Source organism: Crocodylus siamensis, chromosome 7 (assembly GCF_052110815.1).
Source record: "Crocodylus siamensis isolate JL-2025a chromosome 7, ASM5211081v1, whole genome shotgun sequence".
NCBI classification, from domain to species: domain Eukaryota; kingdom Metazoa; phylum Chordata; order Crocodylia; family Crocodylidae; genus Crocodylus; species Crocodylus siamensis.
The window spans coordinates 40,507,874-40,522,752 of record NC_143401.1 but is presented as its reverse complement, the minus strand read 5'-3'; the positions used below and the strand labels follow the sequence as shown (position 1 = coordinate 40,522,752).

The window sequence follows — 14,879 nt, the reverse complement described above, 5'->3', positions numbered from 1 at the left end:
ATTTCGTTTCCTGGGCAAAATTAGTTCTGAATTAATTTCCAAATTTCAGCTGAGCAGATCTCAGTTGTTCAAGTCTGTGTGATGCTACCACCAGCAAGTATCCTACCTCCCAGACCCATAGTCTGGGACTTCAGATACTCCCACTTCACGGCAGGCATCTTACATGCAAGCTCTGAGACCAGGGGTCTTGGAGTTCTGTTGCCCTCTAGTGTTGCTTGCCCTCAGCCAAAAGGCCGAAGGAGCAAGCTAGGGTGAAAGCCCAAAAGTCCTTTCCCATGGCTATAAAGTGTGTAGTCAAGATCCTTTCATTTGGAGGTATTGCAGACTCTCACAGGGGTCAGCCTGCCCACGGTGCAAGAGAGAGGCTTTCATCCTCTAACTACACTGAGTCATTCAAGACCAAGAAGATGGTATCTCCCTTGCCAGGTAAGTATGTGATGCATGATATTAGTCCAAAGCCAAAAGGTTCATGATTTTTTATATAGTTCATTAGCCTGGGCCTGAGCACAGTCAGCATTTCAAGCCATGGTGACCCGTCTGCTCAGCAGTGCTCAGTACATGCGTGTACTCCAAATACCCCCCAACCCCCCAAAAAGGGATCCATGTGCTAATTAGTTCCCCACTCATGTCTGAAACTGGATGGTCTTGTCATGAGTCCTGCCATCCTCCAAAAATTTGTATGCAGATAAGGCACAGTAACTTGATCTGGTTCCACTTAATGGGGTGCGGGCACACTAATCATACAACAGACTGAGAGAGGACCTGGCAGAGGGATTTTGGGTGAATTGTTTGGGGCTGCATTTGGTGTTGTTTGCCAGACTTTTAAGCTACGAGAAGAAGAAACAGGAATCATTGGAAATGGAAAAAAATGCTGCAGCTCAGCTGTGCAAGTGAAGAGGAAGTTGAAATGCATTTAATTTAGTGGCTCACCAAAACTTGAAAAAGAGTTAGTGCTGAGGGGCATTACTATATGTATTATTTAGACTCCCATCAGTATTTTTATCCAACATAGGCTTGTGTTGGTTGTATTTAATCAACTTCCTGGTTGTTTTCCATTAATAAACACATGCTGCTTTTGGCAGCAGTTTAGTGATAGACAATGTCTTTAATGAGATTTCCTTGTATGCAATCATAAGACTATGTGGGGGGGGAAGCCCCTCATGATAGAGGGCAAAAAACCTCATCTTGTATTCAAGTAAATATGGTATATATCTTTTGGAAAGTACCATAATTACAAAGTGGATTACATGTATAGCACAGGTGAATTCATAGCTGATAAATTAGGTAATTGAGACTGTAATATTTATCGCCTTCATTTCTTAAATTACCCAGCCTGATGTAAAAAAATTACCCTTTTCCTAATTTGCATGTTTGTCCTGATGATATCTGTGTACTGTATATGGGAGTTGAATTTGATGAAGTAAGCTGTCACCTGTGAGAAATATATGTCTCTCTAAACCAGGTAGTCTCTAGTCTAAGGCACCATCCTGCTCTGGTTCCTGCCTAAAACAGTTAACTTCCTATCTCCTTTTATAAGAGATTAGTCATAGAACAAAATTTTCTGCTTGTAGTGCCAGGATATTAATAGCTTGTTAAAGCTAATGAGACTGTTTGAATGAAGAATTTTCTGAGAACAAAGCTTGAGTTAAGAAACTGAGACTGGTCAAAAGGAGAAACCAAGTCAATATAAATCTTTTCAGAATGCTTTATTTGGTCCAAGAAAGACTGCTCTGCAGTCTGTTTTATTCTAAAACCTGAAGTTTTGTCCCGTCTAAAAAGAAATCTTTCAAAATCTACTAACCCGCAGACCTTGAAATTAACCATGTGACAAGACAGCAAAACTGAAAAATGCAAATACAGATTCCATGTATAACAAAAATATTATAGTGGTAATAGGATATACAGTTAGAAAAATAATGGAGATAAAAATTGAAGGGAGAGGAAAAAGATAAAGGCCAGTGTTGAGATGGAAAGATACAGTTAGGAAAGACATTAACTACTTGAGTAAGAACAGGACACCCAGTAATTGGAACAAGTGGAGAAGGAAGATCAGAGCAGATTACTGTATAGTTGAATGGTTGTAATAAAGGGGAGAGAAAATTAACCAATGTAGCCACCTTAAAAGGGAGTAGAGTGTACATCTGCTGTTTTTAGCTCTCATTTTTATTTTCTTTTTTATGTCAGCTGTTTTTGGAAACTAGCAGATGCGATGGCCTTGCCATTGTCGTCTTTTATAGTCTTGGGCTTTCTTTTAGTAGGGTGAAGAACTCTTAGTTTTGCATTTAATCATATTAGGCACATCTACATGAGACTCCCTAATGCACAGTAGCCTGTTCTGCTGCACATTGCGCATCACAGCAAAAACCATGCATCACAAAAAAAAATTCACCTTTGCTACTGCACATTAGTGCAGCTACTGCAGCTTTATCTAGTACCTCATATTAGAAGTATTAAACTTTAATGCGCAGTAGCAAAGGCACATTAGTGAACATGTAGACGTGCCCATTGAGTCCCAGTGATCAGCTTCTTGGTGCTTATTTTGTTAGAAGCAGTAAGCTATGCTGTTGTGATGTTATAACTTCCAGTACAAGAACCATAATAGGGACACTCTGGGCATGTCTGCACATGCCTCTACAGCGCCATTGTTACTGCACTGTCATTTAGTACTTCCAAAATGGTTATTTTTAGCCCCTGCGTCACCATAGCAACACACTGTGGCAGCATAGCTGCAGCATCTCAGTTTGTGCCTGCTGACACTGTGTTGCCATAGTACGTTGCTATGGCAATGTAGTGTCATGTGTAGACATGCCCACAGTTGGGCAAATAACTATCAGCCTTTAAAAATATTAGAAGAGTAAATGCTTTCACAAAAAACATGTAATTTTGATGATAAATAAGCAGTAGTATTAAATGCAAGACATATGATAATGCCACTCCATGCTTATTTGGCAGCAGCTACACTACTATATACACTTCTGGGCACTGCATTTTATGAAAGGGTATAGAGCACAGTGGTATCAGAGATCCAGCCTGCATGTGTCATATGCCCCGTGGGAATTTGGTGACCAAATAATAGAGCTCTGTGCTCTGGTCCACAGCTTATGGACCAGCCCTACATGTCTGAGTGATGATGAGAAGAGGGCTAGAACAGGTGGATATTGGAGAAAACCATGCTCAGCATGAAGAAGAGCTCTATGACTGCCATAATTATAAAAGAAGATTAAAGCAGCTGGGATAAATTGTTGGAGGAAAAGTAAAAAGCGGAGTTCTGCCTGTACAGTTAGAGCAGGGGCAGGCAATTATTTCGGGCGCAGGGCCACTTACCCAGTTTTGGCAGGCTATCGAAGGCCGCATGGGTAGCCCCACCCCTTGACAAGTGCCCCGCCCCTTGACTGGTGCCCCACCCCCTGGTGACCATCTTGGAGCCAGTGTCCCAGTGTCTTGTGACCAATGTCCCAGGGCCAGCACCAGTGGGGCCCAGAGTGGGGCGCAGGCTGGCAGGGGTCTGTGAAACCAGGGGGAGCTGGTCCACCTCCATAGTGCCCCTGCCAGCTGGGACTCCATGTTCTTGCCACCCTGCTCTGGACCCCGCCGGCACTGGCCCCATGACACCGGTGCAGGCCCTGTACTTCCATTGGCTCCCTCCCTGCTCACACACAGTGTCCCCTTATCCCTGCAGTACAGGCAGGGGACAGCGCACAGCCCCGATCCTCTGCTCGCCAGCAGGGAAGAAGCTGAGCTTCCCGTGCCGGGGCAGCCACGTGCTCCCAGCCCAGAAATCCCGGCTGGGGGGCGGGGCCAGGTGGGCCTGCTGTTGTGGGAGCCTGCTGGGCTTCCCCTGGGTCCTACTGCCCTTGGTTCCTTTTATTTTGACAGGAACCAAGGGTGGAGAAATATTAATTTTCTGCATTTTTTTTTAGGGGCCACACAGGCTGGATAGAATGGCCTCGTGGACTGGATCTGGCCCATGGGCCATATTTTGCCCACTCCTGAGTTAGAGGGTGTGATATATGGAGTTATGCTTGCTGTTCCCAGATTACAGAGCAGAGTGGAGGGTATTTGGTTTTTGGAAATAATTTTACCCTGTTGGTACTGACTGAGGGTTTTTGCCTTCCTTTGTAGCAGGGTGCATAGCATCCTTGGATCTCCTAAGTCCATTTTAACAATCCTTACAGAAGAGAGATGCTGACAGCCCTCATCCTCCTGCCTTATCCATGGCAAATTAGGGTGCTTTTGGTGGATTTGGGCAATATGCCTTGCACAATAGGGTTTGCTTTTAGGAACAGGTTAGACAAGGATTTGTATGGGATGGTTTGGATGAGGATGATCCAGCCTCAAGCAGGAGGGGTAGACCGTGCTCAACTTCTGTCCCAGTAGCCAAATCTGTGTTATCTGGCCTGTGGGGCTTCCCACAGGTCTAAAATTTGGCAATGTGGCAAGCTGCAGCAAGTACTGCTGTCACCACTCACCCCTCCCTGTACCTTCCCAAATTCCTGGACCCATGACAAGCCTTATTAACTAGATAATATGGTCCCATGTGCCAGATCATGCTTGCAGGTGGGGTCACTCCACAGCTGAATCTGGCATGTAGGGTTGTGCTAGCATGCCAGATTGCATCCATTGACTGATGCCATGCACCGATGCTGCATTGGATCCAGCCTCCAGACTGGCCCTGTGTGGCTCATAGATCAGCCTGGAACCACTCATACAGCCTACAGGGCCAGAAGTTTGAGCACCACTGGACTAGATGACCTCAAGCCCAATTTTTCTATGATTCTCTAACTCCTATGGCATGCAGACTGGTCTCATGGGTCCAGATGAGTTTGACATTCCATTGTAATGAAACTGGATAGGATCCATGGATGAAGAATATAAGCCATGGAAGGAAAAGTTAATAAAACTAGATATGCCACAGGTATGACTCAGGTGTGGGAGGTCAGGCTTAGAAACTGAAGGTTTGCAATATTATATGTCCAGAAGCTAGGCCAAGGTTCAGAGTACTGGGTGTCGGTCTGAGTCCAGTGCTTCATTCCAAGGTATCAGGTAATTCCATGTTCAAGATCAGGCGAGAATTTAGGAGCCAAGGAATGCAACACGCAGGATTAAGTAGGCAGGAGCCAAGGTATGGAGATTCAAGGCTGGACACAGAGCAGGAAGCATCTGAGGCAGAAGCAAGACAGGTGCAGGGCACAGGCAAGTCAAGAGGATCTGAGAAAGGAGTGGGAGTATCCAAGTCAGGCACAAAGGTTCACTGCAGAGATACTGGAATGTTGTTGTAGGGACAAGGCCCTGCAGGAAGTGGGTGGGTTTTATAGCCCTTCCATCAGGACAGGCTTCCCATTAGTTCCCTTGGGTCACATGGTCTCCCACTGCAAACCTTATGGGAGAGACTTGGTCCAGCACCCAGCCAGGTACTTGGTGGTACCGCAGCCTAGGTATCTGCCCACAAGCCTGAAAGACCCAGGTTTGAGCACCAGGTGTCCTGACAAGGTAGCATTGGAGATTGTAGCAGCAACCTGGTCCCAGAGGCAGCAGTGATGCACCCCGGTGGTTGAATAATTCCTGTCCTGTTCCACCTCTAACCTATCCCCCTTCACTTTCGCCTGCCAGGCCTTGATATTCTTAACGTTTAGAAGGGAGGCTGCCACGGGAACTTAGAGTGAGTCTCATTTGGTCCTCTTGCCTGTGGGTCCCTTTTGGATCTGTGTAAGGAACTGGACTCTATCTGTTCCTTAAACTGCATGGGACCGCCTAGCCCCTACACAAGTGCACCAGATGCTTTATGAGCTAATCATGGCCTCCAACCTCCCCTACAGCCATACCTATACTTCTCATGAGTTGCCAGTCACTCATCAGTGGGTGCTGAGCTCAATTTCCACTCACTCAGTCTGGGCCTCCCTGCCTGTCTTTGCCCCTCTTTGAGGCTTAGTTCTATGTGCCTATATCCATCTCTGTCCCTTCTGGAACTCGGGTTCCTATGTTCCTAATTGGTTTCCGCCCCTCCTGGGCTATGGGCTCCCTGAACCTGTTGATTCTTACCACATTTGGGCTATGGGTCCCAGACCCTGTTTCTCGCCGCCCTTGGGCTATGCTTCTCTAGTTTTCACCCTTCTCAGGCTATGTTCTTCGCCTCTCTTGAGCTATGGAACCCTTGGTCCCAATTCTGCCCTTCTCATGCCCTGTGGTCAAGTCTTTCTCCCTTTCTCTTTCTCTAGTCTTCATCCTCTAGTGAAAGATTGCTCTGTGTGTTGGGACCCAGCTCCTGGCAGGGCTCCCTACAACTGTTGTGTGCCTCTTTGGCACCTCCAGGACCTCCAGCCCTCCCTTCAGGCCCAAACCCAAACTGCCAGTAACAACTACAACGCAAGCATAAGCACACGGGCTGTAACATAAGTCCTACTCCTGACTGTGTAGCTAACCTTTCCCTGTAAACCTGTAACCTTATTTGTAACCTTCATTGCTCTCATTTGGTCTCTCAGCTCTGGTTTTTTGAATATAGGTTTCCTTCTGTGGAGGCTTGTCTTCAGAGCAAACAGCTCCCAGCCATTCTCTCTGACAGAATCCTTTTCAAAGAAGAGCTCCTTCCCTGGCCACCCACAAGGCCAGACTAACTCCTCTATCAAGCCCTGGGCTTTTATACCTTCTAAGCCCTGCCTGCCCCTGAAGGTCATGTGGCTGTCCTCACCACCTGCTTGTTTCATCAGGACTTGCCTTCTCCTTGCTATAGGAGCTGCCAGTTACATCTGTAGCTGCTTCCTTGTTGCCTGGCTAGGGTCTGCTCTACTGTGTTGCTCAGAGGTAGGCAATTTTTTGGGCTGGAGGGCCACTCAACAAAATTTGATGAGCTCTTGGGGGATGGGGAGGGATGGTGACCCAGCCTCAGCCCCATCACAGCTGTTTACACTGTGCAGGGGTGTGGGGATGGCCTGGGGAGATTTCAGTTTATCCTAGCTAGATGGAGCAGGTTGGCAGGGTCACCATGGGGACAAGCCCAGGACCCCCATGGCCAGATGGATGGGATAGAGCCATGGGTGAGAAGCATCCAGGAGCAGGATGGGCAGATGGAGCCAGGATTGCGGGGCAGACCCATGAGGAATAACAGCCATAAGTTGTTGTAGAGTAAGTAGGTTTAGATTAGACATCCGTAAGAACTACTTCACAGTCAGGGCAGCGAGGATCTGGAACCAACTTCCAACGGAAGTGGTGCTGGCTCCTACCCTGGGGGTCTTTAAGAGGAGGCTTGACGCCTACCTAGCTGGGATCATTTGAGACCATTTTTTTCTCCTGCCCAGGCAGGAGGTCGGACTTGAAGATCTACAAGGTCCCTTCTGACCCTGCTTCTATGATTCTATGATGCACTCCCCACATTCCTGTGACAGGCGCTGGTTCACAGGCAGAGGCCATCTGCTGCCTACAGAACCAGCACCAATGATAAGGATGTGTGGGGAATAGATCATGGCTCTGCCCTGGGCCCCAGCCCTATGCTGACACTGTCCTATGATCCTGGCCCGCCAGCCGATCCTGTTCCCAGACACTCCTCCCCATCCATCTGCTTGCCGCCCTGTGCTGTTTGCCCAGCCGAACACACCCTGCCCATGGGGATTCTGGACGGGTCTCCATGAAGACCCTGCCCACCTGCTTTGTCTGGTGCACCCAGTGGCGGGTGCAGGGCAGATGGGCCCAGGGTGCCCAGGCAGCATAGCCAGGGTCTGGCAGTGGTGGGACACCTGCTCCCAGGAGGTGACAGTGGAGGCTGCCAGGAAGCGGACTCCAGCTGCTGTGTCCCGACCCTCCTGCCAACCACTCAACCCCACAGACTACGTCCTAGTGTACCTGAGCCACATGTGGGGATAGGACCAGCTGCATCAGGCAGTGGCTCCATGCCTGGGGGCAGCAAAACCAGCTGCACGCATCACAATCTGAGATCCTCCCTGTGCTTGGGCTGAGTGGGGCCGAAGGACCAGCCATGGGCCAGATGGAATCACTCATTTTGCCTGCCCCAGGCGTTGCTGTAGCAGAGCCACACCTGCACTTGGCAGTCCTAGCCTATGGCATCTAATTGCCTTCCTCCTTGCAACCAGCTTACTCTGTACAGTGTTCCCTTGACTGGTGGCAGGTGTTCTTTTCCTCAATGGCGAGCACTCTGCCCAAGTAACAGGACTTCCCTGGTGCCTACTCCTTTGCAGCTACCCTCTGTTCAGCTCTTTGGACTCTATCTGCTGCAAGTTTTCCCTTAAAGTAATGGGAGCATTAGTTTTCCTGTTACAGAGATAAAAAGAGAGGACCTGATAGCAGTTTTCAAATATTTGAAAGGCTTCCATAAAAAAGGGAGAAGAACAGTTCTTGCTTGTTACAGAGGACAGAACACTAAGCAATGGGTTTCAGCTGCAGCAAGGCAGATTTAGCTTCAGATTAAATCTTCAGAAAACTTTCAAGTTGTGTAAGACTGGATATAAGGAACAACTTCTTCACAGTTCGTGTGACCATGCTCTGGAATAGAGTCCCAGGAGGGGCGGTGCAGGCTCCTACCCTTGAGATCTTCAGACGGAGACTGGACACACACCTTGCTGGGGGTTATTTAACCCCAGCAGTCTTTCCTGCCCAGGGCGGGGGAGGGGTGGGGCGGACCCAATGATCTCACAAGGTCCCTTCCAGCCCTAAACTTCTGTGAATCTGTGAACAGTATGACAATGAAAAATGCTGCTTCGGGAAGTTGTGGAGTCTCTTTAAATTGGAGGCCGTCAAGAAGAGGCTGGGTAGGCATTACTTACTTGAATCCAAGACAAGCCTTTTTTTTTTCTCCAGTTACCATGGGGAAGAAAAGCCTCATTTTAGTTTTGAGTATCAGCTTGAGGTTGGTTATAGCTTAGCTCTGGCTTTGGCCATGGGCTCAGGGATAAAACCACAGCTGAGATGCTGCCTGCCCCAGGCTGGAGAGAGGGAGTGGTCTGGGCACACGTCAGACACCTGCAATAAGGAGTTGGGGGAGAACATGCAGCCTGCTTGTTCTCCCTCCCCCCCCCCACAATTGGCCCCTTGGCCTTCCCTCCACCCTCCTTACTTTCCTTAAGCTCTAGCTCTGGCTCCAGCCCCTCTGGGCTTTTTCTGGAACAGGCCAGGGCTGGGGCTGCCACTGTTGCCAGTTGACCTGGAGCCACCCAAAAGGTAAGTAAGAGGGGAAAGCAGGGGTTAGGGGAGGGCTGGCTGGCTGGCAGCAGGGTCATTGGTTAGGAGAGGCATGTGGCAGGGGGGACAGGCAGCAGAGGGCAGGCACAGAGGCTAGAGGCAAAGGGTGGCGGGGGGGAGGCAAGGTTTGGGGGGTGTATTCCCCCCCCCACTGCTTTAGGTGAATTAATGCAAATGAGCCCCCAATAATTAAATTAGATACATGGAAACATATAACAGATTTATAAATATTCCATGCACAGAATGTAATTATTGAGGGGTCATCTTAAATCCAAAGTTGTCTTGGATTTGGGTAGATACAGAAAAAATAAGACTTTCAGTATCTGTGCAAGGGGTTGGTGGATGGAATCCCCGATATCCCTTCCAGCTCTACAATATGATTTTCAGTGCCATTTGATTCAGTGAGGAACAGACTGCATACATAGTCCTTTTTTGTTGTTTTGGATCTGATAACAAGTTTACCATGCAGACATCTTGTTATCTCCTTTAGAAAATCAGTAAGAAGAAAAAGAATAAGATTTTTCTTCTGTTTCTTTCAAGTATTATATCCTCAAGAATTAATAAAATTCAATAAATATTGAAAAACAAATGCTAGTTCTAATTAATTTATGGACACAAGTCTTTCTGAAAAGGAAACATGATTTTTTCCTCTTTAATATTACAAATGATTCTTAGTTGATTAGAAGTATTGCCAGGGGAACATAACAACTGCTTAGCTGCCAACAGATTCTTCTAGTCTTAACTGCTTGCCTACAGAAAGTAGGCTGATTTGGCTGCAGTACTGGTTAGGCATTTGGAGTTGAAAGCAGGAAATGTCCTTGAATCCTGAAATACCGTTGCTTTACTTGAGTATATTTGTTTTTGCTATAATTTAATTCCACATCATGTGGCAGGCACGGGAGACACACCTGTGTATATACAACACATATACTCCATATATTTGCTTGCTCTGCTTATTTTGAGCTTTAGAAGAATGCATTTTCACCCTCTAATAAAAATACCTGCATGTTCCTTTTTAAAAAAAATTCCAGGGCTTACATTTACAGATTTTTTTTTTAAGTTTAAAAAGTTATTAGAAAAGAACACTTGTCTCATAAGTCTGTATTTTTTTTGTCACTGTACTTCCTGTTTGTGTAGATCAGGCCAAAATTATCCATGCTAAGGTAAATTCTCTTTAACTTAATAGGAGGTGTGTTTCACTAGGTATGGCAGGTTTGGCTCATAGCAAGTAGCTCATGATAATAACTTCAAAATAGAGAGTTGAAAACGTCCTTAGATCAGGAATGGGCAGTTATTTCAGCTGGAGGGCTGCTTAATGAGTTCTGATGAGCTGTGGGGTTGTAGAGGGGGGGGGGTGTATGTGTGTGCACGCGTGTGTGTGTGCGTGCATGCAGGGCATGGGGAGTGGTTGTGGGTGTGTGGGATGATGTGAGGGAGGGCTCGTGGCCCATGCAGGCAGAGTCCCAGAGCAGCACATAGCTCTGGCCATTTCTGGGAGCTGCATGCGTTGGCAAGGAGCTGGGCCAGACCACCATGTGTCTGTTGCACAGGGCTCCCTGCATCTCAAGTGCAGCTCCCAGGACCTGGCCAGAACTGCACATCACAAGCAAGGAACCCCACACGATGAAGCCAGCAGCCTGGCTCCACTCCCTGCCAACACGTGCAGCTCCTCAGACATTGCTGGGAAGCAGGGCTCCCTGCTGCACTTCTGGCAGAGGTGGAGTCCCAAGAGCTGAACATTGCAGCAAGAAGCAGCAAATGCCACCAGCTTGATCATGCAGCACTTACCCCTGGTGGCATGTGAATCTTGGGAGCGGTACGTTTGCCACAGGGAGCCCCATGTGATGGAACCAGACCAACCTGAGCTCTGTGTTCTGGCCACCTTGATGGGTGTGGGCCCCAGGCTCTGCATTCCTGCCCATTGTAACTTTTCCCTGTCCCCCAGTGCTTCCTAGAACACTGCAGCAAGGACATGAGGAGAAGCCAGGGGAGCCAAGCGGTTTCTCCGGCAGCAGCAGCAGTGGCCCTGCCTGGAAGCTGTGTGCTGCATGGGGCCGGGATTGGGATGCTCTCCCACATGAGTGTGGGAGCACAGTGTGTTGCCCAGGTGGCCGTGGGCCTCATACGAATGCAGCAAGAACAGCTGTGGGCCAGGTAGGGTACAATTAATTGGTGGGCGCTTGCTCATGGGCCAGATTTAAATTGCCTGGCAGGCCAAATTCAGCCCACAGGCCATATGTTGCCCACCTCTGCCTTAGATCATTCTTTAAGTGATTAAGGGCCCCTCTAGACATGCAGGTAAATCACAATAGGATCTGATGCATAATCCACATGGCTGTTTCTTGCCATGCCACGCATGCATGGCAGGAAGCATGACTAGGATCATGAATTAGATCCTATCAAACCTCATTTCTGGTGTAAGGGGAACACAGGATCATGATCCCAGGCTCCCCCTGCACCAGCAAGTAGAAGCTCACATGACTGGCAGCCCCCTCAGCTGACAGGGCTCCCTGACATGAGGGTATGCTAGGCATTCCTGCAGCTGGAAAGCAGCAGCTGATGTGATCCACACATCCATTTGGCTGGGACACTGTGTCAACTGTGGTCTCCTAAATATGGGGGTGCCTGAAGCACCCCTGTAGCTGGGAGCCCTGTCAGCTGATGGGGTATTCAGCCACAGGGGCATGTGCTCCCATGACTGGGAGCTCCTAGACTCAGGTGTACATGGGCCTTTCCCAGCTGGAAGCTGTAATCAGCAGATGGTACTCCCAGCCGTAGGGCCCCCAGCCATCCATTCAATTAACTGCACAGTAGGAAGCAGCTACAAAGTTATTTAACACATTTTGTGGAATTACTTTGTAGCTTATTCCTCATTTTTGTCTCGCCATTAATTGATTGAACATGTGGCTGATTAATCACTTCAGATGTGATTAACTGGTTAGTCATGCTTTAAGTATAATATGTAGATGGGGCCTAAGAGAAGTCATAGAGACATAGAAAAGCTTTTGGTTATAACTCTATAGTTAATCCAGTAACAAAAATCCTTGTCTCACATTTCCCTGAACCATAGCTATTTCCCATTATTAGTTATAGACCTATCTTTGCTTTTCATTATTTTAGTTTTGAAAACAACAAATCTTGCAAGATCTATAAGATAGGGAAGAATTAATATTACCACTTTTAGCAATGAGGAAATGGGCACAAAAAAATTATGTGGCTTGCCCAAGATCACACAGAAAATCCATGGCAGAACTGATCACACAACTTTAATGTCCTATGTTTTTAGGGCATGTTTAGACTGCCTCCAGATCATGCTATGGAGTGGCTCAGTGAAGTAGAGCGCATCTCTTCTGTTTGCACTAAACTCCTAATTGATGTAGTGTCTTTGCCTGAGCATAGAGCTAGACATGTACCAATAATTACCTAACACAGAGAAGCTTTTTCGTGTGTGACCAGGGCTGTTCTGAGGTGGATAGATTACCTCTGAGATGAATTTAGCATGCACAGAGCAGCCGTGCCTTGCTTCACAGTAGTACTCTATAATATGGGCCAGAGATGTTGCAGGCACGTCCTTAACCATAAATTATCCTTCCCTCAAGTCCTAAGTCAATAGTGCAACTATGAGCTTGAAGAGTAAGTGTCAGATGCCCAACTGGTCTAAACCAGCATCACACCATAACTTGCTTTTATCAATACCTGAAAGGTCTCAAGTGGTAGAATTTTTATTGTCCTTCAAAATAAAGTTTTTTGGCAAAAAACTGCAAAAGCATAACTTCCCCATTTTCTGCAAATACCTATTAACTTATAGTTCAATGGCACTGTCATTCATTGTGTTTGGAATTCAGCAACCTCAAACTTTTCCTCTCTAGATGGTAAGAGTTGAGAGCACAACAGAGATTCGTCATACCACTAATATTATGTAATTGAAAACAATATTTAATTACCTTGACCAGAAGTTGTTTCAGCTATAGAAATTCACCATTTCAAATTCTTTGTGTAAGAGTCTAAGAGTCTGCATACTTGTTTTCTGTTTTAGACCTGCCCTGATGACTGTAGAACATGGGGAATGTGATATTTGTATTCATGTGGTGTCAGAGTTGATGGAAAAAATCTTCCTTAATATTCCTGCAGACTGGCTGAACAGACTCGTAGGTACTGTTCCATAAGTTATTTGCTAGTAGAACTATTAAGTACACAACAAAAAATCCCAAACCATAACAAACATAGTTACTGACCACACACCAGAGGCAGACTGCTGGATGAGACAGGCCATTGGGATCGGTACAGTATTTCTTATGTTTTATATAACATATTTTTAATCTTTAAAACAATTTGTTTCATAGTGACCTTGGGAGATGCTTATACCTAATTCCCAGACTTCAGAAATTATTACTCTGAAGTTAAGTTGCTAAATATCAGTCAGTTATTTAAAACTTGGGTCTGTTTAAAATATCTGTGTGCCTCTCCTTTCAGAATTCCCCTGAGGTGGCAGAACTTAGCCTTTCTGCCAGCAGAATAACACTGTCTGCAACTAGAAGACAGCCACTACTTGGTAAAAGATGTGTAGATATGCTTGCATCTTGTGACTGCTGTGGTCATTTCAACATCTGGTGCCTTCCCATAGTTCACTTCACTCCTGCCAGCACAGCTGGCAAGCTGTGGAGCCATGCTGACATGAGTACTCTCTGGGGGTGTCCCAGTTGTGACTTTTTGCTGGCAAAAGTTCCAGTGGTATAAGCAGTCTTGTGTCAACAAGGCCTTAACGTGAGCTTTTGTTTTGTTTACAGCAGGGCTGTCCAACTGGCTGCCTGTGGGGGGTGCATGTGGCCCATGAGGAGTTAACATATGTTCCCTGAGTAAATTCAGGGACCTAAGGAATTGTAGCTCATCACATAAATAAAGATCTTGCCAAATAAGAGTGTGTTCAAACCTCCTCCAGGGAAGGATATATGTGTTTTTTAATTACTAGCTAGTTTCCGAACTTTGTTATTTATCCAGTGCTTTTTTCCATTTCTGTTTTAACCTGGAGTACCTCAGTGACAAGACTGGACAGATTGGACTGTAAAATGACAGCTCTCTGGGGTGGAAGGGAGACTTAACTATTAGTTGCATGACAGCAAAGCATGACTGGTTGGTTCTCTGTCTTTTGCAGGGCCCTCTTCAGATACAACCTATGCCATGATAGTAGCAGACCTATGCCACTCACTGCTAGCAGATACCAAAGCATCCTATTTGTTGGAAATTAGAAGCCATTTTGTGCTGGATGAAAACAGCTATCCTTTGCAACAAGATTTTCATCTGCTGGATTTTCATCCTGAAATCTGGAGCACTGACCTCTGCAGTTAACAGAGATCATATGAGCAAGCCGATAGCAAGCTAAAGAAAACAAATAAATTAGCCCATGAGAGTGTTTTTTAAAAGTATAAAATTGTTTTATGCTTAATTTATACAAAAATCTAAATATGGAAATTTGTTATTTGTATATACTGCTTCTGTAGTATTTCATGAATTGTCATGTGGTATACTTTTATACAACAATTTTGCTTTTATTTTCATTAAAGAGGATTTTCCCCATTGATTGCTCCTCCTCTTTTCATCATGTAGCAGCTAAACTTAAACCACTACATAATGCAGCCATCTGATTATTAAGCTACATTAGCAGGAGCACATGGTATTCATGTTCTCTAATTTGC

At 46.3% G+C, this 14,879-nt stretch overlaps 1 protein-coding gene across 10 annotated transcripts in view; it reads left to right on the top strand.

Moving 5' to 3' along the window:
• The window catches only part of SHLD2 (shieldin complex subunit 2), a 99,420-nt gene extending 84,656 nt beyond the window's left edge, over positions 1–14,764 (top strand). For 9 of the 10 annotated variants that reach the window (XM_090057724.1, XM_090057729.1, XM_090057730.1 and 6 more), the window contains 2 exons: positions 13,223–13,338; positions 14,339–14,764. In XM_090057724.1, coding sequence (XP_089913850.1) covers positions 13,223–13,338; positions 14,339–14,532 — 310 coding nt within the window. In that variant the 3' untranslated portion in view covers positions 14,533–14,764. The remainder of the gene's footprint in view (positions 1–13,222; positions 13,339–14,338) is intronic. The other variant, XM_090057731.1, reaches the window with a different exon arrangement.
• Positions 14,765–14,879: the final 115 nt, after the last annotated feature.